The sequence below is a fragment of the Macrotis lagotis genome, chromosome 3, assembly GCF_037893015.1.
Source record: "Macrotis lagotis isolate mMagLag1 chromosome 3, bilby.v1.9.chrom.fasta, whole genome shotgun sequence".
In the NCBI taxonomy this organism is placed as follows: domain Eukaryota; kingdom Metazoa; phylum Chordata; class Mammalia; order Peramelemorphia; family Peramelidae; genus Macrotis; species Macrotis lagotis.
The window spans coordinates 33,230,369-33,252,604 of record NC_133660.1 but is presented as its reverse complement, the minus strand read 5'-3'; the positions used below and the strand labels follow the sequence as shown (position 1 = coordinate 33,252,604).

Below are 22,236 nucleotides of genomic sequence, written 5' to 3'. Positions count from 1 at the left end.
GATCCTCTCAATTTCCAATTCTTTGCCACCACAAAGGAGTTGCTATAAATATTTTTGTACATTTGTACATATAAATAATTTGTAAATTTTGTACATCCTTTTCCCTTTTGGGGAATCTTTTTGGGATACAGACCTAGCAATAGTATTGCTGGATCAAAGAGTATGCACAGTTTCATTGCCCCTTGGACCTAGCTCCACATTGCTCTTCAAAACAATTGGATCAGGGGTGGCTAGGTGGCACAGTGGATAGAGCACTAGCCCTGGAGTCAGGAGTACCTGAGTTCAAATCTGGTCTCAGACACTAATTACCTAACTGTGTGGCCTTGGGCAAGCCACTTAATCCCGTTGCTTTGCAAAAAAAAAAAAAAAACAGAATAACTGGATTGGTTCACAATTTCAACAACATTACATTAGTTTCTCTGTTTTCCCAAATCTCCTCCAACATTGATCATTTTCTGTCATATTAGCTAAAAATGAGAGATGTAAGGTAGTACCCTCGGAGTTTTAATTTGCATTTCTCCAATTAATATTGTGATTTAGACAATTTTTTTCATATGGCTATAGAAAGCTTTAATTTTTTTCATCTGAAAACTGACAGTTCATATCCTTTGACTATTTAGGGGTCATTTTTTACACAAATGTCCTATAAGCATCCCAAAAGTCAAGATATTTAAAATTGAATTGTTTCCCCCCCAAAAAAATCTATTCTATTCCATTTCATTTTTGATAGTTCTCATTAATAGAAAATTTTTCCTGACTACAAGCCTAAATTTGCCTCCCCTTTACTCCTGGTTTTGTCATTTGGAGTCAAACAGATTAAGTAATGCCAACCCTTCAGGAACTTAAAAGATAGATATCATTCCCTCCTCCCCACCCTTCCACTCCTGATCTTCTCCAGGATAAAGATTTCTAGTTCCCTCAATCTATTTTCGGGTGACTCTTCACCATATTTGCTACTCTCCTTTGGATGTGGCAAGGTTTAGGGTGTTCTCATTTAATTTTCTATTTGCATTTTAAATATGCAGTTATTCCTGCCCTTCCCGCATATCAACAGCTAAGATTTAAAAATAACCATCTTTCAATACTTTATCCTATTAAGATCTGGACAATAACTTTCTGTCACATATATCTATTTTTAACTGTGGTATGCCTTGCCTGCTTTTAATTATATAAGCATTTTTCCTTCATCTTCCAGAAATATAGTAATTGTGACAAAATAGAAATTTATAATGAAATCATCAAAAGATTTTACTGTTGGAAATAAAACAAAATTTCATGGTTTCACACACACACGCACACACACTCACACACACACATTTCCCCCTCTATAACACTGTATAGAGAAAATGACTCACATGGAAAAATGGGAATTTCAACTTGAGATCAAAGGGAAAGACCTTTAGATAATGATGAAAAAAATTTAATAGTTGTCATTAGAACATATGAAAAATAAAGAGGTTTAAAAAACAAAACCCTACAAATATAAAAAGTCTCCCAGAACACTTGTAGCACTTAGCATATTGCCTAGCACAGAAGATTCCTGAGAAATAATGGTTGACTGCTCTTATTTGGAATGGAAGAATATCAGAAATAAGAAACAACAAAACACTGTGGTTGGGCAAGGTCAGAGATTCATTTGAATGCAACCCAAAGAAACCAAAGCATCACCACATTCACCAGAGAATAAGCACGGTACCATTTTCATACCTCAAATTCATCCTGCGAGCTCTGAACGTTGCACCACCTGGCCACAGGTTCAGGAACCACTTCCCAATCATCAGAGACTTGTTTGAGGATATTTACAAATGTTGACTTCCCCGCAGCTGTGACAGGTTAAAAAATAATACAACAATCAGAAAGAAGTGCTAAGAGTATTCATTAACCTTAACAAATTTGTTCTTAAAAGAAGGTATATTCTAGCCTACATTATTTTTTTCAAGATCAGTCATTTCAATTCATTACCAATTAATTGATGAAGCCTAACACAATGTGGCCAAGCAGAAGAAATCAATCAATCAAGGTAGGTAAGAACAACTGAGGAGGAAACTTGTTTCTCCATCCCAGGTCTGCATATGAAAATAGGCTACTTCAGTAAGCTTTGAAAGAATGGATCCAAGAAGGCCAGAAGGTTTCAAAAGTCTCTGCCTCTAGCCTACATGTTTAAAAACCAATTTCCAAAAATGTCTTTGGACTCTTCAGTTTTTAAGAACATAAGATAGATCTGTAATAAGATTATGTGGTTTTAATGAATTTCTAGTTTTTATTTTAAATGTAAAATAAAAGCAAAGGAAAAGTAAAGATGAGGTATTTGTGGCAGAAAGAGGGTGCTAGTAGTCAGTCATAGACCTACCTTCTAAGTCTTAACAATTTTTCAACTATGATTCATACATAGCTATTTGCAAATATATCCCCCAGAAACCTCCCTTGAGGGGCAAAAAAAAGAAGGGGGGGAACAGTTTTTCAAAACCACATACTCCTGCCAGTAAGTTGAAACAATATCCCATATCCACAGCCACCCACATCAGAAATAAAGGGAATGTATACATTTTATAAAAGTGACCAAAAATTAATTATAAAGGAGAATATCAATAAATATTGTGTTCCCCAGGGTCCTATTCCAATGACCTGGCTTGTCTAGGACCATGGCAAGTGACACACAAACTCAGACAGGTTCCACCATCCTATTACATGAATCAAAGTCTTTCTAGCAATAGACTATGTCTGATTTCCAAGAATCAACCCTGCTATGAATTATAGAGGTTCATTAGCAGGATGATAGTCACTTGGTAAGAATTCATCAACCCTCTACAGCTAGGTGGCACAATGGCTAGAATTCAGGAAGACCTGAATTCAAATGTGATCTCAGACACTTAATACTTACTTAGCTGTGTGATTCTGAGCAAGTCACTTAACCCAACTGCCTTGCAAAAAACAAAAAATAAATAATTCTTCAGTCCATGAAACAAACAAAAAGGGAGCATTGAGAGAATTACAGTGTATAGATCTTCTCTGAACAATGTTGTTCTCTGTTTCCAAAGACTGAATTAATTGAATGAACTGAATTATATCTATCAGTCTTGACACTGAATAGAAATCAAACTAGAGGACAAATGAAATGAAAAGGCAGCCCCAGGTTGGCTACACTGAAGTAAAGAAGCTGGTGTAACTGATTCTATTATAGAACATAGGCAATATTTGGTGATATTTAGGTTGATAAGGCTCTGGGGAAAATACCCCATGAAAATGACTGCAGCTTATTTAAGAATGCGTAAAGAAATTCCAAGAAGAATTTAAGAAGACCCTCCAAATTCAATCAACACATATTTTAATTCTGAGTGACTTCCATACAAAGGGAACCTGAGGAGAGAGCCTGGGAGAGAACCAGTGGGAAAAAAAATGGTGCAAGACTAAGAAATGAGTGAGCAATGAAGGGTCAAGGGATTGTAGAATATACAGAAATCTCAAGCCATATATCACAGAATCAGAATTTCATAGCTTTAAAGTTAGAAGTGATGGTGACCATCATTTTACAGATTTAGAAACCAAAGACTGAATGATTTGCCTAAGGTCACCAAGCATTACCTGCCAGTCAGAATACAAATTTAGATCCTCTGAGGTTATTTATTATAAGTAGCCTTTTAAACAACTTTTACCAAAAAAAAAAAAGGCAGAAGACATGATAGTTAATAGGGATGGAAGAATCAAGTGGGGAAACGGGCATTTTTTGTAGGCAATAAAGGAAATCTGTTTTGCTTTACTAAATGTATTTGGGTTTTTGTTTGTTTGTTTTTTAGGTTTTTGCAAGGCAAACGGAGTTAAGTGGCTTGCCCAAGGCCACACAGCTAGGTAGTTAGTGTCTGAGAACGGATTTGAACTCAGGTACTCCTGACTCCAGGGCCGGTGCTTTATTTACTGCGCCACCAAGCCACCACCACTAAACGTATTTGTAATGGGTTTTGTTTTCCTTTCATTCTCAAATTGGATATGGGATTGAGCAGGAGGGAAGGAGAAAGTAAATTTTTGCTGATTGTAAAAAATAAAATATAATTTAAAAAAATGAAATGGGGGTCAGCTAGGTGACACAATGGATAGAGCACTGGCTCTGGAGTCAAGAGGAACTGAGTTCAAATCCAGCCTCAGACACATAGTAATTACCTAGCTGTGTGACCTTGGGCAAAGTCACTTAACCCCACTGCTTTGTAAAAACTAAAAAAAAAAAAAAAAAAAATGAAATTGGAATGATTCATTTGTGATGTCCCAGTCATTCTGAATCAGCAGACTATATGCTGGGAGATCATTGACTTAAAAGAGCAAAGAAAGCAACCAAAACCAACAACAAACTCCAAGAATAAATGAGACACACTTGAAACTGCTCTCTTCTAATCTATTTAAACTGTATTGAGTGTTCAAAACCAAAGGGTAATAGATAAAAGAAACAATGACAAAAACTATTAGTTCCTAAGAAAATTTCTTCTGTTTAAGAAGGTTCAGGTGAAAAACTTCCACTCCCAATGAAGACAAGCAACAAACAGTTCTGTAACTTAAGAATTTTAAAAAAGAGTTGCCTTGGGAAATTGAAATAACATAAATAAAACAAGATTAAAAACTACCACTACATAAACTGGGAAACAATCTTTACAACTAATGCTTCTGACAAGGGACTCATTTCTAAAATATACAGAGAACTGAGTCATATTAAAAAAAAAAGCCATTCCCCAGTTCACAAATGGTCAAAGGATATGCAAAGGCAATTTACAGATGAGATCAAAGAAATCCATAGTCATATGAAAAATTGCTCTAAATCATTAATTATTAGAAAAATGCAAATTAAAGCTCAGACTGGCCAAAACAACCAGAAAGGATAATGATCATTGCTGGAAGGGTTGTGGGAAATCTGGGACACTATTACATTGTTGGTGGAGCTGTGAACTCATCCAACCTTTCTGGGGAGAAATTTGGAACTATGCCCAAAGGGCAACAAAAATGTGCATCCTCTTTGATCCAGAAATACCACTACTGGGTCTATACCCTGAAGAGATGATGAAAAAGGGTAAAAACATCACTTGTACAAAATTATTCATACCCCTGTTTGTGGTGGCAAAGAATTGGAAATCAAGTAAATGTCCTTCAACTGGGGAATGGCTTAGCAAACAGTGGTATATGTATGTCATGGAACACTATTGTTCTATTAGAAACCAGGAGGGATGGGAATTCCGGGAAGCCAGGAGGGATTTGCATGAACTGATGCTGAGTGAGATGAGCAGAAACAGAAAAACACTGTACACCCTAACAGCAACATGGGGGCGATGATCATCCTTGATGGACTTGCTCATTTCATCAGTGCAACAATCAAGGACAATTTGGGGCTGTCTACAATGGAGAATACCATCTGTATCCAGATAAAGAACTGTGGGGTTTGAACAAAGTTCAAGGACTATTCCCTTTAATTTAGAAAAAAAAAAAAACCTGATTTTATTGTCTGATCTTGTTATCTCTTATACTTTGTTTCTTCTTTAAGGATATGATTTCTCTCTTATCACACTCAAGTTGGATCAATGTATATATACAGTGAAAACAAAGTAAAGACTGACAAATTGCTTTCTGTGGGAGGTGGGGAGAGGGAAGTAAGATTGGGGGGGAAAATTGTAAAACTCAAAATAAATAAAATCTTTAATTAAAAAAACTACCACTACAACAATCAAGGGCAATCACAGTTTGTTATATAAGCTTATTACTAAAATCTTCCAGTAGACAATACTGTCTAATAAAAGAGTAAAGAACACTGGAGAGAAATGTTGGAAGGGAAAAGTTAGTGAAATGCCCAATTAAGCAAAGTTATACCAAGAATATTTGAGAATAAAAGTAGAAGAAATACAAAAATGCAAAAGATTTGTGGAACTTTCTCTTAAACTTTGCTCTTCCTTCCCTATCTCTGTAGATGGCCCTCTCCTCTCTCTTGTTTTGTGATTCTTCTTTCCTGGTTTTGCCCCCACATCTCTGACTACTCCTTCCTCTGGTTCCTTTGCTGGCCCTTTGAGCTCACTGAGCCCACTAACAGCAAGTCTCCATCAAGGCTCTATCCTGGCCCCTCTTCTCTTCTCCCTCTAAACAATTTCATTTACTGATCGCATCTGGTTCCCCTAAACTGAAGATTCTCAGTTCTACTTCTCCAGCCCTCATCTCTCTGCTGACCTCCAGTCTGGCATCTCCAGATGTCCACATCTCTAGCTGAAACTCAACAGGTCCAACCTGAACTCATTATCCTTCCTCCCTCCACACTTGCCCACATCCTGGCAGGCAGTCGTCCAGACTCACCACCCTGGTCAGTCTCTCTCTCAAACCAATGACCCCAGAGTCAATCTATTGCCAAGACCAGTTGGTTTTACCTTCCTAATACCTCTTGCATTTGCTTCCTCCTCCCTTCACACAGGACCACGGCAGTAGCCTGATGGCTGGTCTCCTTGCCTCAAGCCTCTCTCCACTGCAGTTCATCCTCTTCACATCCATTAATCTTTCCAAAATACAGATCTGTCTATGTCACATCTCTCTCCATTCAATAAATCCAGTGGTTTCCAAACACCTCCAGAATCAAAATGTGAAATCCCTCTGTTTGGCATTCATTCAAAGGCCTTCCACAAACTGGCTGCTCCTACACCTGACATATCCCCCACCCCCCCATTCAAAGGACTTGCAAAAATGACACCAGCATCCTTGCTGTTCCTCAAACAAGAAACTGTCTTTGGCCTTTCTTTGTTTGCTCCCAGAGCTAAGCAGTGTCTGCCACATGGCAGGCACTTAAATATTTGATGATTGATTGTTAGTAAGAGCTTACTGACTGACTCATCATCAGTGGTGCCACCATATTTAGATTAAGTTTAGCTAGAGCACTTTAATAACATTTGTTGTACATGAGGAAGTAAAAATGGTGTGAACAAATAAAGGTGAATGTCACAGTCAAGTTTGTTAAGAAAATTTATGAATTTATGAAATTTCAAAATATCTCAAAGGGGGTAAAAAACTAAATGTTTTCCCCCTCAAAGGGGGGGAAAATGGAGGGCAGCTAGGTGGGAGTAGTAGATAGAGCACTGGCCCTGGAGTCAGGAGGACCTAAGTTCAAAGGGGGGGGGGGGGAACCACAGACCCTATTATCAAAGGAAATAATAACTATGAGCCTGGTATTTACTTTTCCATCTCTATGTGAATAATCTATTATGTTCACTTAAAACATTACAGAAAAGTAGCTAGTGGATAGAACACCAGGCCTGGAGTCAGAAAGTACCTGAGTTCAAAACCAGTCTCGGACATTTCGTAATTACCTAGCTGTGTGACCTTGCACAAGTCACTTAATCCCATTGCCTGGCAAAACAAAACAAACAAAAAATACAGAGTATCCATAAAATTATCATAGACAGCATGGAAAACTGTAAAGATCTCTGGATTCAAAGTAAGAGGAAATGAATTCTAATCATAAAATCTATTATGTTCTCCCTTTGTGACCTAGGTCACAAGTCAGTTCACCTGCCAAGGTCCATTTCCTAATTTATAAAAAGGGGATAGACTAGAATAGATGATTCAAACATGTAAAAGGGCCTGCAATGTTCCCGAGTGCCTCTTGAACTAAGTTAAAATGTTAACTGAGAAATAAATAAATGACAAAAATAAGTAAAACTTAATAAGACATGGATAATGGTAATTAATGGTTTTCTAGTCAACATACAACCCAAAAGGATCTTTATTTAGGCTTTGCTTCTGTTTCTACTTGAGTTTGACATCACTGGACTAGATAACCTATGAGGTCCTTTCTACCTAGATCTCTGACTGTATGATCCTTGATGAAGGTTTGAGAAAGGACAAGGCAGGTGTTTGCAATTGATTTTCGTCCAAGAGCCAACTCAAACAACTAGAGGCTAAGATTTCAATTGCTTATTGGTTGATGACCACAAAAAACAATTTGGACTAGTTGGGCAAAAAGGTACCTTAAGACTCTACACTCCAGAAAGATAATGTGCCTTCCAAGCATATTTGTGCCTTCAGAAAAAGAGTCCTTACAAAAATAAATCAACACAGAAAACTGTTTGAAAATTCCCTGATTATTAAGAGCAAGGTATGAAAGAGGGAGGTGTGTGTGTACTTGCCAAAATGCGTCTGTCACTGTCATAGACAGCAAGATCCTCTAGAGCACCAGCTTCCTGAAGATCTAAAATCATTCAAAAGAGGGCAGACAAACCTCCCCAGAAGAGAAATCAAATGAAGAACTTTAATTGTTCAGCTTATGTTTATTATTAAACAACTCAAAGAACTGGTCCATCAGTTGACAAACACTGTGGATAGAAAGTGAACTGGCCTAGAACTGGAGAAGTATGGAGAAAATGATCAGGATACTGCAGTGCTTACAGCTTCTTCCTAAAATAAAGTACCATCTCTTTAGGTTTCTACACTGATTGCCTCTACTTTCTCACCACCTCCTCACTTTCTCAACAAATGCAATCCAGGTTGCAAGTGTGAGGGGTGTGACATCTACATTCATTGCCACCAAGTCCTCACCTCCAACTCACTTTTAAATCCCAGCAATCTGACTTTCAGTCACACCATTAAACTTAAAACTATTCTTTTCATCGTTGTCAGCAATCTCTTAATTTCTAAATCCAACAGCCTTTTCTCAGTCTCTCTGAACTGAGAAGAGTCCAACTAAAGACAAAGAATGAACAAGAACTAGTATGTTTTTAGGGAGTCAGTTGATAAGATGTTTGAAGATGAGACAATGACCAAAATAGAGATCAAAGTGAGAAGGATCAAAGGGCTATGCCCTAAGGGAAGAAAGAAGGATGGGACAGAGGGAACAAGAAGAGGGGGACTGGGCTTCATAAAGAGAAGAGTCACTTCTGCCTCAGGACCTAGAGCAAATAAGAAAGAATGGGGTTTGAAAAGGGAGAAGGATGGACTCTGTTTTATCAGTAAAGCAGGAAGCAATGTTCTCTAGTGAAAGGTATAGGAGTGAGTGAGCATAGCAGAGAAGGCTTCTCAAAAGAAGGTTTGGAACTGTTATGAGAAAAGTCAACAAAGAAAAAATAATAAAAGGATTGTTCTGCAGCAAAGAGAGTAGAGGCCCTAGTCATCACCCAGAGATACTGCAGGGAAGAGAGAGTCAGAATTTGGCATCTTCACCTCTTTGAGATAATGCCCTTAAAATTATTATCACTTAGAGCAAAGAAGGTCTGGATATATTTGTCTATCTAAGTGTTCCCTTCTTGGAATGAGGGTTTTAGCTCCTGAATATGCTTATTGTGTGATCTTAGACAAATCACTTCTATGAACCTTGATTTCCTCATTTGTAAAAGAGTAAAAAAAATATTTTCTTTACCTACCTCACAGGACTTTTGTGAAAATCCAACAAAATAAAGAATGTCAAAGTACTTGTAAACTATAGAGCAAGATATTATCTAAAATTAGAACTGTATGTAACAATAATGCTACTAATAACAAACAAACCAGTTCACCTTGTTAAAGACATTTAATATAAATTTTCTTTAAGACTCTTTAAAAATTATATTTTAATTTTTTCCAATTATATGTAAAGCCAAAAATTAACCTCCATTTTTTTAATTCTGAGTTCAAATTTTCTCCCTCCCTCCCTTATCTCTATCTCCCTAAGACAGTAAGCAATTGTAACATAGTCTAAATGTCTAAAGGATCTAAATATATTCTAAATATCTGTAAGACCTAGAGACAAGTATAATTGATAAGGGGAAGACATGTGATCACAGGACTGTGTGTAGAGACCAAAAGGATGGTATTTAGAAGAAGCAAAGGCATATAAGGAAGCACTGAAAAAGACACCATAATGTTAATCAGAGGAGTGAAAAGCATAGATGGTGTTCACAAAAAACCACCAAAATATATTTAAAAAAAAAAGTTCCAACTGGATTCTAAAATCATTCCCCCCAACTTATAACACTAGACTATTCTGCTTTCTCTTCATGCTGTCAAAGAGGAAGGAATATTCATGCTGGTCACATCCTAAAAAGTGGAAGAAATACTACCCTCAAAACAGATTTGTAGCAGGGGAACAATGCTTACTCTTATTTTCTGGCTGGGCAAATGTCCAGTTTTTCAACCTTTTTATGGAACAAGCTAATACACTAATATTCTTTACAGAGGCAAAAAGAACACAGCCAATGGTACTCAGGCAAAAAATTTAGGAAAAAAGTCATGGGAACTAAGAAGTTCATAATGATTAATGTTTTATACTGAGATCATTGTGCCAAAAGTCATTCTTCACTGAATGCTAAGATCAGAGGCAGGAGGTGACCCCACCATAAACAAAACATAATAGTGTTCCACTGAAGGGGGGCACGAGGTGAGGGGTTGTATGAGTACAGAATGAGTGACCCCTTTAAAAAACAAGGTCTGGAAAGAAAGGCAATAGGACTTAAGGTTACGAAGTTCTTTCTAGCCTGCAGAAGGAGGATTTCTAGGTCACTGACAATTTTCTGTGGGAACTTGGCATTTCACAACTTCACAAGGCCTCAGTTTCCTCATTTGTAAAAGTAACAAGATGAGAAAAACAATGACCTCACAAGTGTGAATGAAAGTCAAGTGAAAAGTGTTTCTGGAAACTTTTGAAACCACAAAAAATGTTGTGCTGATGCAAGGTATAATTCACCTGAACAAGTCAAAGCCATGGTTTGTTCTATAATTAAAATTTAAGTACAAAAGCCTTGTCTACTCGCTCCAATGACTCTATAATACTTGAACTGGCTCCACTTTTCACATAGACTTTATCAAAACTAAAAAGCACTTTGAAAAGAGACATTAAAAATGAAAATACTTGGGGCAGCTAGGTGGTGCAGTGGACAGAGCACCAGTCCTGGAGTCAGGAAGATCGGAGTTCAAATCCAGCCTTGGACACTTAATAATGACCTAGCTGTGTGGCCTTGGGCAAGCCACTTAACCCCATTGCCTTGCAAAAAAAAAAATGAAAATACTCTCAAATATATTTATAAACTATATTCAGGAAATCCATTATGTCTACTTTGTTATAAATTATTGTTCTCTAAGAACTAAACTATCAGCTTACAAAATTTCCCAAAGAAAATTTAAGACTCCATATTAAGTTATAAAAGAGTTGTCAGCTGTGTTGGAGAAGGAAACATTACAAATTAATAATGACTAGAATAATAATTGATATAAAACACTTTAAAATTGCAAAATGCTTTTAATACATTACTATATTTGATTGAAAAGTTATGAAAGAACAACAGAAAATGAGAGGCCTGGATGGTAGGAGGAAAACAAAAATGTAAAGATGATTTAAAGGGATTTGGATTTTGTAATTAAGATCAGACTAAATTTGAGAAGAGATTTGAGAAAAGTTGAGTAAATTAGATGATGGCGAGGTCTTTAGATCCTTGAAGAAAGCAAAGACTGAATCTGAAGAAAAATGTGAGATAACTTGAGAATAAGCTAAAGCAGAATGTGGACTGGGAGAAGGAAGCATTCTCAAGAAAGATTGTTAGTAGAGGAGAAAGTGAAAACAAACTTCTGATAAATATGTAAGATAGTGGTGTGTGAATTAAGGAGTACAAAGTAAATGAATGTACCACTAGGTGGTGAAGAGGATGGATTGTCAGCCCTGGAACACTCTGCCTGTGTTCCAAAGCAGCCTCAGATACTTAGTAGCTGGATGACCCTGGGAAAATCACTTAACTCTGAGTACTTCAATACTATAAAATGAAAAATGGCTGAACAAAAAAAAAAAAATGTATTTATTTATTTCTACATTTCTACAACCTGACAATATTTGTATTTTCAAAAACTTTTTAATGAGATTTTATCTCCTTTTGCTACAATTGTGTCTTTTATACAATTTTGTACTGAATTTCCAAGATTTTGACACATTCTTTAATTCTTCATCCTGAAGAATTGGATTCTAACTATACCTTTGATAAATAATTCATTTTTCCAATTCTAGCCTGTTTTCTAGACTGGGGAAAGTTATTGCTTTTAAGCTATTCACTAACTTTATATATATATATATATATATATATATATATATATATGGAAAAATGTGTGTTTTTTTAGAGTGAGAGGATCGGGTTTGCTAGGTGGCACAGTGGATAGAGCGCCGACCCTGGAGTCAGGAGTACCTGAGTTCAAATCCAGCCTCAGACACTTAATAATTACCTAGCTGTGTGGACTTGGGCAAGCCACTTAACCCTATTGCCCAGCAAAAAAAAACCTAAAATAAAAAAAATAATAATAAAAAAATAGAGTGAGAGGATCTAGAATTAGAAGAGTCCTTGGAGATCAACCGGTTGAGCCTCCTTATTTTTCAGATGAGGAAATCGTGACCCACAGATTAGATCTCGCAGATCTGAAATCTAGATTTTTACAATATGATACTGCAAACACCCTGTAAGAGAAAAAGAAATAAATTCAGACTTCTTGGGTATTGCTAGAGGATGAAATAAAGATTTTTCCAGACTGAGGAGGCCACACACCTGAAAGCCTGAGAGATGTGGGGTTAAAGAGGATGGTAATCCAACGAGATAGCACTAATGCTGCTAGTTTGTTAAAAATGGAGCAGGAAGGGTGAAGTGGATAGAGCACCGGCCCTGGAGGCAGGAGGACCTGAGTTCAGGTTAGATCTCAGACCCTAAAGAATGACCTAGCCGTGTGGCCTTGGGCAAGCCACTTAACCCCATTGTCTTGCAAAATACCTAAAACAGACAAGAAAAAAAAGACCTGGAGTGCCCAAGCCAAGGAGTCATAGCTATACTTTTGTGACCCTTAGGACTGCTTTGGAGGGGCGGTGACAGCAGGACCGGGGCGCTTTTTATTTTAGGGGTGTCTGCGAGGCAGTGGGGCTCAGCGGCTCGCCCAAGGCACCCGGCTAGGTCATTACGAAGCGTCTGAGGCCGCACTTGAACTCGGGTCCTCCCGCCTCCGGGGCCGCCCCGGGGCAGCCGGGGAGGACCCGACGCGGCGGCCGCAGACTGGGAGGCGGGGTGGGGGCCCCGGGGGCGCCCAGGCGGAGCCGAGAAGCCGCGCCGGAGCTGGGGGGCCGCGGGGCGGGGGGGGGGCGCCGCGGGCCCCCCCCCCCGGGCTGGTCCCGGCACGCCGGGCCTCTGCGCTCCCGCCTCCGGGGCCCCGCGCCGCCCCGAGCTGCTCCCTGGGGAGGTGGCGGGCAGGGCCCCGGCTGGGGCTGCGCGGGGCTCCTCACCGATGTTGCCTTCGATGGCGACCTTCTTGATGCGGGCGGCGCCGCCGGGCGCGGGCGAGGGGCAGCTCCTCTTGGGCGGGGTGGCCATCTCTGCCGGCGGGCGCGGAGGCGCGGGAACGCCGGAGGCGTCGGCCCCGTTTGATTTTGGCGCGCGGGCGAGGGGCGGGGCGACGGCGTCACGGGGTCTCCTCCGGCCCCGCCCCTCCGAGGATGCTCCCCGTGACCTCTCTCTCCCCCAACCCCGGCGACGGGGGGGGGGGGGAGCCCTGAGCCGCGCGCGTGCGCAGTCCGAGCCGAGCCGCGCGGCGTCTAGAAAGGAGGCTGGGGGGGGGGGTCTCCTTCCTCCCCCCGGCGAGCGTAGCCGCGCAGAGCACCGAGAGGCGAGGAGGACGCGCCGATTCCCGAGCGATCGATGGGGCGCTCGCCGGGGTCGCCGCGGCTGCGCACTGCGCGGGGCGGGGCGCCCGAGGCGGGACTGCCGCTCCCGGGCCGGGCCCGGAGCCTCTGTGCCTCGGGCGCCCCCGCTCCGTTGCTCAGCACTGGCGGTCACCGCCTTGGGGCCTTGGGAGGAACCACGGAGTAGTACCTCGTCCCCCCGCTCTGCACCCCTTCCGCCCTAAGAGCGCCGGGCACCCCCAAGATGCCCTCCTCCCGCAGAAGTTTCTAAAACGGCAGCACACGGTGACACGTCCCCAGGAGCCGGGAGCCCAGCAGGCGCTCGCCCGGCCGAGGCATCCAGCGCGCGGCCTGGGCGGCCCCGGGCGCCTGCTCGGAGCAGCCAGCGCCCTGGCCCTGGCCCTGGCCCGGGCCCTGCACCCACACGCGTCGGGCCTAGAAACGGGGCCCAAGCTGGGGTGTTGAGCAGCACGTGCTCTGCACACCGTGTCCACGTGGGCTCTTCTGCTGCATCTGCCGGTCCACTCACAAAATCGGATCCGACTGCGTCCTGTTGAACAGGAGATTGGGGTGCGATGCCCCACGTCTGCAGCTGCGGTCCTCAGCGGAGTGGTGCTATTACCTTCCCAGGGGGTTAAGGCTGTCAAGGTGCTTGAATGAACTAATTCTGATCAATTCCGAGAGTAAGAGAGGCCTCGAGACCAGATTTATTAATTTTGGACAACAACAAACATAGTTGGGGCGGCTAGGTGGCATAGCGGATAAGGCACCCGCCTTGGAGTCAGGAGGACCTGGGTTCAAACCCGGTCTCAGACACTTAATAATGACCTAGCCGTGTGGCCTTGGGCAAGCCACTTTAATCCCGTTTGCCTTGCAAAAAAAAAAAAGCCTTAAAAAGAAACTTATACTTTGAAAATATTGTTTTTTAATCATCCAGGGCAGGAAAATTCAACTTATTAGTAGTGGGAGCCCTAGAAAGGTGAGATCCAGCTTAATGACATTGTGTTCTCTAAATTTAAAGATTATTCCACGATTCATTCCCTAATGAAGAAGTTAATGGCCCAAGACTGAATGAGATGGAAGTTATCTAGTGATACACATAATGAACTCTTGAAATGGATATAACGAGAGGCAACTGTTTGCTCCTTATCTGACATACAATTTTTACCTAATTATCTCTCCATTTTCTCTACAAAAAATTAAGTACAATTTATCAAAAGCTTTGCTAAAAATCTAAGTAAACTAGATCAACAGTATTCCCTTCCTCTATTGCTTTAGTAAGTAACTAGACGGTGTAATGGTTAGAGTTCTGGGCTTAATCTTCCCGAGTTCAAATCTTGTCTCAGACATTGTGTGTCACTGGGCAATTTGCTTTACCTCGTTGCCTCATCTGGAAAAGGAGATGGCAAACCACTCTAGTATCTAGAAATCCTGGGGAAAAAAAAAAAACCCAATGAGGTTCATCGGGCATGAACTGTTCTTTATGAGCCATGTTGGCTATTTGCAATGATTGCTTCCCTGGGCAGATGTTTCCTAAGCAATCTCTCAACCATTCTAAAATTTTCTCCAGAATCCACAACAAGCTACATAGTCTGTGGAGACTCTAATCTTATGCTACCTCTCAATTTTCCATGATCTTTCAAATATTACTAACAGTAGCTCAAAATTATGTGCCATTTCTTTGTCTTTGAACATGAAATTCATCAAGGCCAGGTGATTTACATCAAGGTATTCTTTTATTTATATCAAGAGCAGGTCTCCAGAGCCAGCCTAATCACCTTTGAATACCTGTGAACCCTCAGGGCTGACCACTAGACTATAACCATGAGGACCCCACCAAGACACAAATATCCTACTAATTTGTATGTCTGTATAAAAACAGGTCTAATCATTCAAAAGACAGGCACAATAATCATGGCCAAACATAGCTATTTATTAATTTTTTTTCCTTTTATAAACAGCATTCAGTTTCTTACAGGGAAAAAAAATTCTAGACTTTAAATACCTCTTCGGGTCATTACATACCACAATCTGTATATATTATTTACATCTCTCAAATAAAACATGTTATGAATTTTTCTGACATTCATTTTCCCTCTTTTAAAATCAAAATGATGTACTAAGGTAATAATCATTAAGTAAGATTGGCACAGTTAGCTTACAAGTTTTCATAATGTATTTCATATTTTACATCTATTTTTTTTCTTCAAGCTGCTTTAATATAAAGTGGATAATGACTCCATGACAACAGGGACCATGTCCTTATAGGTTTTATAATTTTCTAACATACTGTAAACATAACATGTATGTTCAAATAAAAACAATCTCGTATTTGTAGTATTCTTGCTTTCACGTAAAGAAATTTTCATTTAGTCAGAAACTGCCATATGCATTACATTCTTGTCCCAGATTTTGAGAGCTAGTGGTAACAGAGTAAACACACCCTCAAAAGTACAAGAAGAATTCAAACAGTATTCCCTGGACAAATAGTGCCCCCTGAATCCTAGCTGGACATGTACCAAAATAACAAACTACAGTTAGTGGATGTTTAAAAAAAAATCTAAAAATACAATAATCTATGAAGAATAATTTTAAAAGATAAAGTGTTTTCAAAATGAAAAAGCACTTCCTGAAATTTATTATGAAACATTCAGAAGAACTGCATTTCAGCAATAGGAGAAAACATGTGCAAACCAAGAATCACCCAGCCTAAGAGATCAATATTAGTTCTCTATTAAGAGAATAAGTATTGTCTTAAAGAATAACAACAAAACAAAACACCACTGCATCACTAACAAACTCAAAATTGGTTGGTATACTTCATCGATGCAGATTTTTAAGAGTTCCAAATAGAACCCAAACAAGTCATCTTTAGGAAAACCAGTAACAGTAAGGATGTTTATCTTTTCCCAAACAACACACCAAACCTTTGCATCAATAATACCTCAGAACCACCAAGAATGGTGGCTATTCAAAAATGTTGGCTATTATGACCCTAATGTCTAATTGGAGGAGAGTGGGGAAAGAAGGTACAAAAAACTTAGTGGAGCACATAGGCAACTTACCTGGAGAAGGAAAGGGGGAGGGGGAGAAGAGTGAAAGAATACATTAAGGTCGGTCAGTGCCTCCAATTTCTGTCTTAAGGAAATGAAATTTTCTAACTTCTCCTTTGTGCCACATGGAAAAAAAGACTTGAAATATGGACTATTTGATGTACTACCCTATTACCTTTTTCCCTCTCTCCTAAAAGGTATTAAGCATTAAACAGCTACCAGCAACAGTCTTATGTAGTTCTGGACTTCCTAAAAAAAAAAAAAAAAAAAAAAAAAAAAAATTCAATTCCCTGACTTGACAGTCTTAGACAGAGTGATCTGTGTTCAGAATTCCTGCTCCATCCCTACAATGTGAACGTGCTCTTTGATCATGAGGTAAGGTTCACCTCTAAAAATTGCCATTCAAAACTTAAAGACAAATTTACTGGTAGCTAAAAGACAGTGATTCCTGTCTGACATTTTAGGATTACCACATAAAACTCTGAAATTTAATGTTGAAAAAACAAAACCCTGAGAATCAATCCTCTTCTAATATGCAGAAATCTAAAACTATTTCAAAGGATCATTTTTGTTCACAGACCCAGTTCAGTTTCAAAACAAGTTGGATTTGATTTTTATGTACCCAGGTTTTCAAAGAATAGCTAAATGTGTGGTCCATGTCTTTCATAAAAGATCTCCAAAAGTAAAAGTAATTATAATAAAAATAAGAATACCATGTAGCTTTAAACAAGTACAACATTTAAGCTATGGGCTTCTCATTCATATACAATGATCTCCAGTCTTTAATCACTGTGCTATGTGAACAAAGACATAGAAAGGACTAATGAAATGCCATCTAGTGCAGTTCTCCTAGATTTCTTTGCTTTAAACCATGAAAGTATTTGTCTGCAATATTTCCTAATCAAAATTGTCCCACACTGTCAAAGGAGATCTACAGTCTTGGTCTGTGAACACCAAAGACCTTGGGAGTTTATTTTTGTGATACAGGACTAGAAAATAATGACTTTCAAAAAATACACATTACCAGAATTTCTATCACCAAAAGGCTAATAATAAGTCCACTTGGGAGACCATACAATGATTCAAATGATCCTGCCATTGCTGAAACCATCTTGGGAAGAAGTTGCCTTCAGAGTCTGTAACAATTTTTTGAACATCATCTATGTTCACGTCTTTGTCTTTTAAGATGATGTCATTTTAAGGGAGCAGCCAAAAGTTAACCAAGGCAAGCAGGATGAATAAATAGGATAATTACATTGGATATTATTTTTAGTTCCAATGAAAGTGTGGTAATTAATGTAAGGCAATAAATTTTCTTGTGTGACTGGTAAATAGATTCTGAAGGCAATTCCAAAAACTTTGAGTAATAGTGGCAGCCCCCCCAAAATGAGGAAAAATTCATCTGGGTGAATAAGTTATTGCAAATAATAGTTGAGATTCTATTTGGAGGTTTCAAAAAATTAGTCATACACTATTAGGTTCCATATATTATAATAGAATCTTAGCTCAATAGTCCTAAGTGAGCAGTTTTAAGCACCTATTTTCTATGGGTACAAGTTTTCCAGCAAGTGGAGAAGAAAAACTGGTTAAGAAAAGTTTAAATTAATAGCTAAAATGGAATCCTGTGAATTTCAAAATGCCCATGCTATCTCTGTTTCTAATTAGAATAAATGTGGGGCTGTAGTACTTACATTCTTTGGGTAAACCAGGAAATTAGCTACGCATTATGTAATAAACTAAATACGTTCACTCATCTAAACAGCTGTTTCTATTTTTTCAGATTTCATATCTATGTTACGACTCAACAGCATGACTTCTGTGAAAATTAAAGTAAAGAAAGCATAAAAAGATCTAGCAATACTATCATTGGCTAACTACAAGCTTATCCAAAATCCCACAATTTTTTAATAAAAATTTTCTATCATGTTAAAAACTTAATCAAGGGTATCTAAGCCTAGGTTTTATTTTTTGTTTTGTTTTGTTTTTAAAGAAATCTCTCTGGTAGTATTCTTCTAACCTGTCAGTTATAATTTAAGAGTGTAAATATAGGGACGGCTAGGTGGTGCAGTGGATAAAGCACCGGCCCAGGAGTCAGGAATACCTGGGTTCAAATCTGGTCACAGACACTTAATAGTTACCTAGCTGTGTGGCCTTGGGCAAGCCTTAACCCATCTGCCTTGCAAAAACCTAGAGTATAAATATTTATGAATATTCAAAATATTTTAGAACTCAGGTCAAGAGAAGAAAATGGCCTGAAAAACAGACCTCTAAGTTCTGATGCAAGAACAAAATTTGGATAGATTTTATTGGAAAGAAAAACCAAAAAAAATTAAACCATTTATCTTAAATTAATTGTTTTTAGGTGTTATGGGAATTTCTACTTTCTAGTCATCTCTAAAATCAGGGAGTATAAGCCAGAACTCTTTCTTAATGAGAGCATCCTCCAAATCCCAATGTCTTTGATGAAAGGAGTACCCAAAGGCAGGTAGGTAGGTAGGTACCTGAGGTTCTGGCACTACGAAAGCACAAACTTATCTCTAAACACCAGAAAAATCAATGTAGATTTATAAACATGAGCTCAGAGAATCCTCACTCCCCAGCTCAACAGACCTGTTGTTTATCAGGTGCAAGAATAATTTCTCACCCATTCTCTTTCCACTTGGCTATTACAACCCTGCTGTTAGTAGGTTTACAAAAGACGAAATGTGCTGGGGAAGACCACTTGGGTGACCTTGTGCTTTATTTCCCTGTGCAGATGGGATTCTTTGGAGATCCCAACCATTTGGCACCCAATTGTTTCTGAATTAACTAATTTAGTTATTTATTTGGATACCATAAGGTTTTTTTTTTTTATTTAAAGGAGGAGTGTATATCTCAATTTTCTCATAGCTGTGCCATATAAATACTACAACTATCTGATGGATGTGTTTCTGCCAAGACATTGCTATCTACTGCTGACATGACCAATCTAAACTGGACAGTGCAGAAGAGGAATTGAACAAAGGCAGTTCTGAGAAGTAGTGATGCTAAAGACATCTATCATATCACTGCTCTGTTCATTAGGAAAGCAACCCAAAGTGCTTTTAAACTGAATTACTGTGCAAGAAGGGAGAAGTGAGGACTGGACTTGTCCAGTTCTACGTTTTCTTCAGAAAAGAAGTGAGATGTGGGGTTTTTCATAAGAACAGCTATACCTAAGTAAAAGCTGTTGGCACAATGTACAAAACATTCAGTTTACTAAATTATTATAAAAGGATGGAACCCATTGAAAACTGATGTTACTTTTAAAGTCAGTCATTGTTTTGAATACTTAAATTATACCACATAATACTTTCCTTTCCCATTAGAAACCAACTGAAATTTAAAAAAAAAAGGCCAACCTTCAAAAAGGGCCAGCAGCAATTAAGATAATGTCATTAAATGTGGTAGTTGCTCTTTACTGACAAACACATTAATTCCATCGGCTTAAAAGGAAGCATTTTTAAAAACTCTCCTTCAACTCCATTTTTAATATCTTCTCTGAGAAAGTAAAGATACATTTCATTCTCTACAAATGGGAGTTAGCTCTCTTAAGTACAAGAGGAGTTCTCAAAGACTGGATTCACAAGGCGATTCATCCTTGTTACTGGGTCAAGGGTCTTTAAGATAGGTCTAAGATAGGCCTTTCTTAGATATTATTTCAGTGAAAATATTTTTGATTCTCTTCACAGTGGAAGGAGATTTATGGCTCATTTGGCAACTGGTCAGAAACCTCCCAGATGGGCCAGCTGCATCATCTCAGGAGGTGGCAATACCTTATGACCAACAGTGCAGGTACCATGTCTGAATGGAGGAGCCATGCTGGAATGAGAACAGACTTTAGTCTCCTCTTAGTTTCAATAACACAGACAACATGGGGTGGAAAAAGACCTGCTCATAATACAATTTTCATCATTGAGTGAATAGAGTAGCATAGATCATCCCTACCATCACTAAATAAATGACAAACATTATTTCCGGTTGTTGGTTTTTTAAAAGATCTACATTCACATCTTCAAGAATTCTGTTTCTTCATATATAATAAAAACTGGAGATCACCAATTTAGGCAAACTATGGCTTTTTAAAAATGACATAATCTAAAAGAAACATCACCACCACCACCAGCAGCAGCAGCAAGCATTGTGAGTAGTGATCAGTCCGTTGTGTTCAGCAATGTTCAACCTACTACATCTGCACTTTGCACCTAAGAAGTGAACCTTCTGCCAAGGCACTTAAGAAGATAAGTCTTTATGTTACAAATGGGCCACAATTTATACCATGTAGAACCCATCCACCAGCGGGGTCAAGCTCACAGTATCAGCTAAAAACCTATAAGGAGGTAGACCTCATCTCCAACCCTTCCCCAAATTCCAAACAAAAACTAAAATGTCCACACCACTGTATGCCACTAAGAGAAAAGATTGTGCTCCACCAAAAGCATAGAGAATGGATCTTGGTTGCCTCTAAAGTAACAGAAAAGATTTTCATTTATTTAGAAGGAAAAAAAAATAAAGGAAAATAAACTCAAATAAATCCCCAAACCACCCAACCAAATAACAACTCCAAATGTATGCCTAAGAGCCTGATTTAAGCAAGATGATTGGAACGGCCCTCCATCCTCTCATCTGTCCTTTGAGGTCAGTTTTTCAATCAGTTCTTGGAGTGGGGCAAGTTCTCTTCTATCAATTAAGTTGAACTCCTATATGATATGAAGACACAGAAAGACAAGGTTAACATTTTATATGTATTTTTATTCCACAGAAAATGTGTGTGTGTGTGTGTGTGTGTGTGTGTGTGTGTGTGTAAAGGACACAAAAGAAAAAAGGATAATATCAAGATTGTGAACCTCAGTAATAGAAGGATGAAATCAGGGAAATTCAAGAAAAAGCAATGAGTGTTGGGGAAATTGTTGGGGGAAAAATAATTTACTTAGAATTATCCAATGAGTGGGTAAAGGAGCATGACTGGAGCTCAGGAGTTACTTTCACAGATATAATTAAATAAATGGGGCCTGATTAGGTCACCAAGTACGAATCCTTAAATCAGGGAGGCAACACTCATGGTTGGGAGGAATATGATATGTATGATGAACCAGTCAGGAAGATGGAGAAAGAATAGTTGGGCAAAGTAGGAAAATAAGGAGAGACCAGTATTACAAAAAAGGAGAATGAGTAACAGTTTTCTATACTATGGAGAAAATGGAGACAAACTCCAGATTATTTCAACCATATCCACTTGAATCCTAAAGGATGTATATGAAGGTGTGTCTAGAATGGGAGACTATAATAAATATCCTTTCAGTCATAAAATTACAAACCACCCCCCCATTTAAAAACAAACGAAAAAAACCCTACACTGTAAAGCATCTCATTTCTTGTGGGAGGTGGTCCTGCCTGCCTCCAAGGTCCGAGCAGGAGAGCAGGCCCATGTGAGGAGGTGCTGAAAGGTTCTCAGAAAAGTGAGATAAACACTCAGCACACTGCTCTCACCATTCTGACAGAATCTGCACATTTCTAACCCTGGTACATAGAGATGGGACCTTCTAG

General features: G+C 39.1%; 2 protein-coding genes across 7 annotated transcripts in view; both read right to left on the bottom strand.

The window, feature by feature from the left end:
• DCK (deoxycytidine kinase) overlaps window positions 1-13,390 on the bottom strand; it is a 62,931-nt gene extending 49,541 nt beyond the window's left edge. For 2 of the 4 annotated variants that reach the window (XM_074228421.1, XM_074228420.1), the window contains exons 1-2: window positions 13,223-13,380; window positions 1,708-1,823 (exon numbers count right to left, since the gene is read on the bottom strand). In XM_074228421.1, the coding sequence (XP_074084522.1) occupies window positions 1,708-1,823; window positions 13,223-13,310 (204 nt within the window). In that variant the 5' untranslated portion in view covers window positions 13,311-13,380. Of the gene's footprint in view, window positions 1-1,707; window positions 1,824-13,222 lie in introns of all 4 variants that reach the window. The other 2 variants (XM_074228419.1, XM_074228422.1) reach the window with 2 other exon arrangements.
• Window positions 13,391-16,909: 3,519 nt separating this feature from the next.
• MOB1B (MOB kinase activator 1B) overlaps window positions 16,910-22,236 on the bottom strand; it is a 53,586-nt gene continuing 48,259 nt past the window's right edge. For all 3 annotated transcript variants that reach the window (XM_074228418.1, XM_074228416.1, XM_074228417.1), the window contains exon 6: window positions 16,910-21,389. In XM_074228418.1, the coding sequence (XP_074084519.1) occupies window positions 21,312-21,389 (78 nt within the window). In that variant the 3' untranslated portion in view covers window positions 16,910-21,311. The remainder of the gene's footprint in view (window positions 21,390-22,236) is intronic.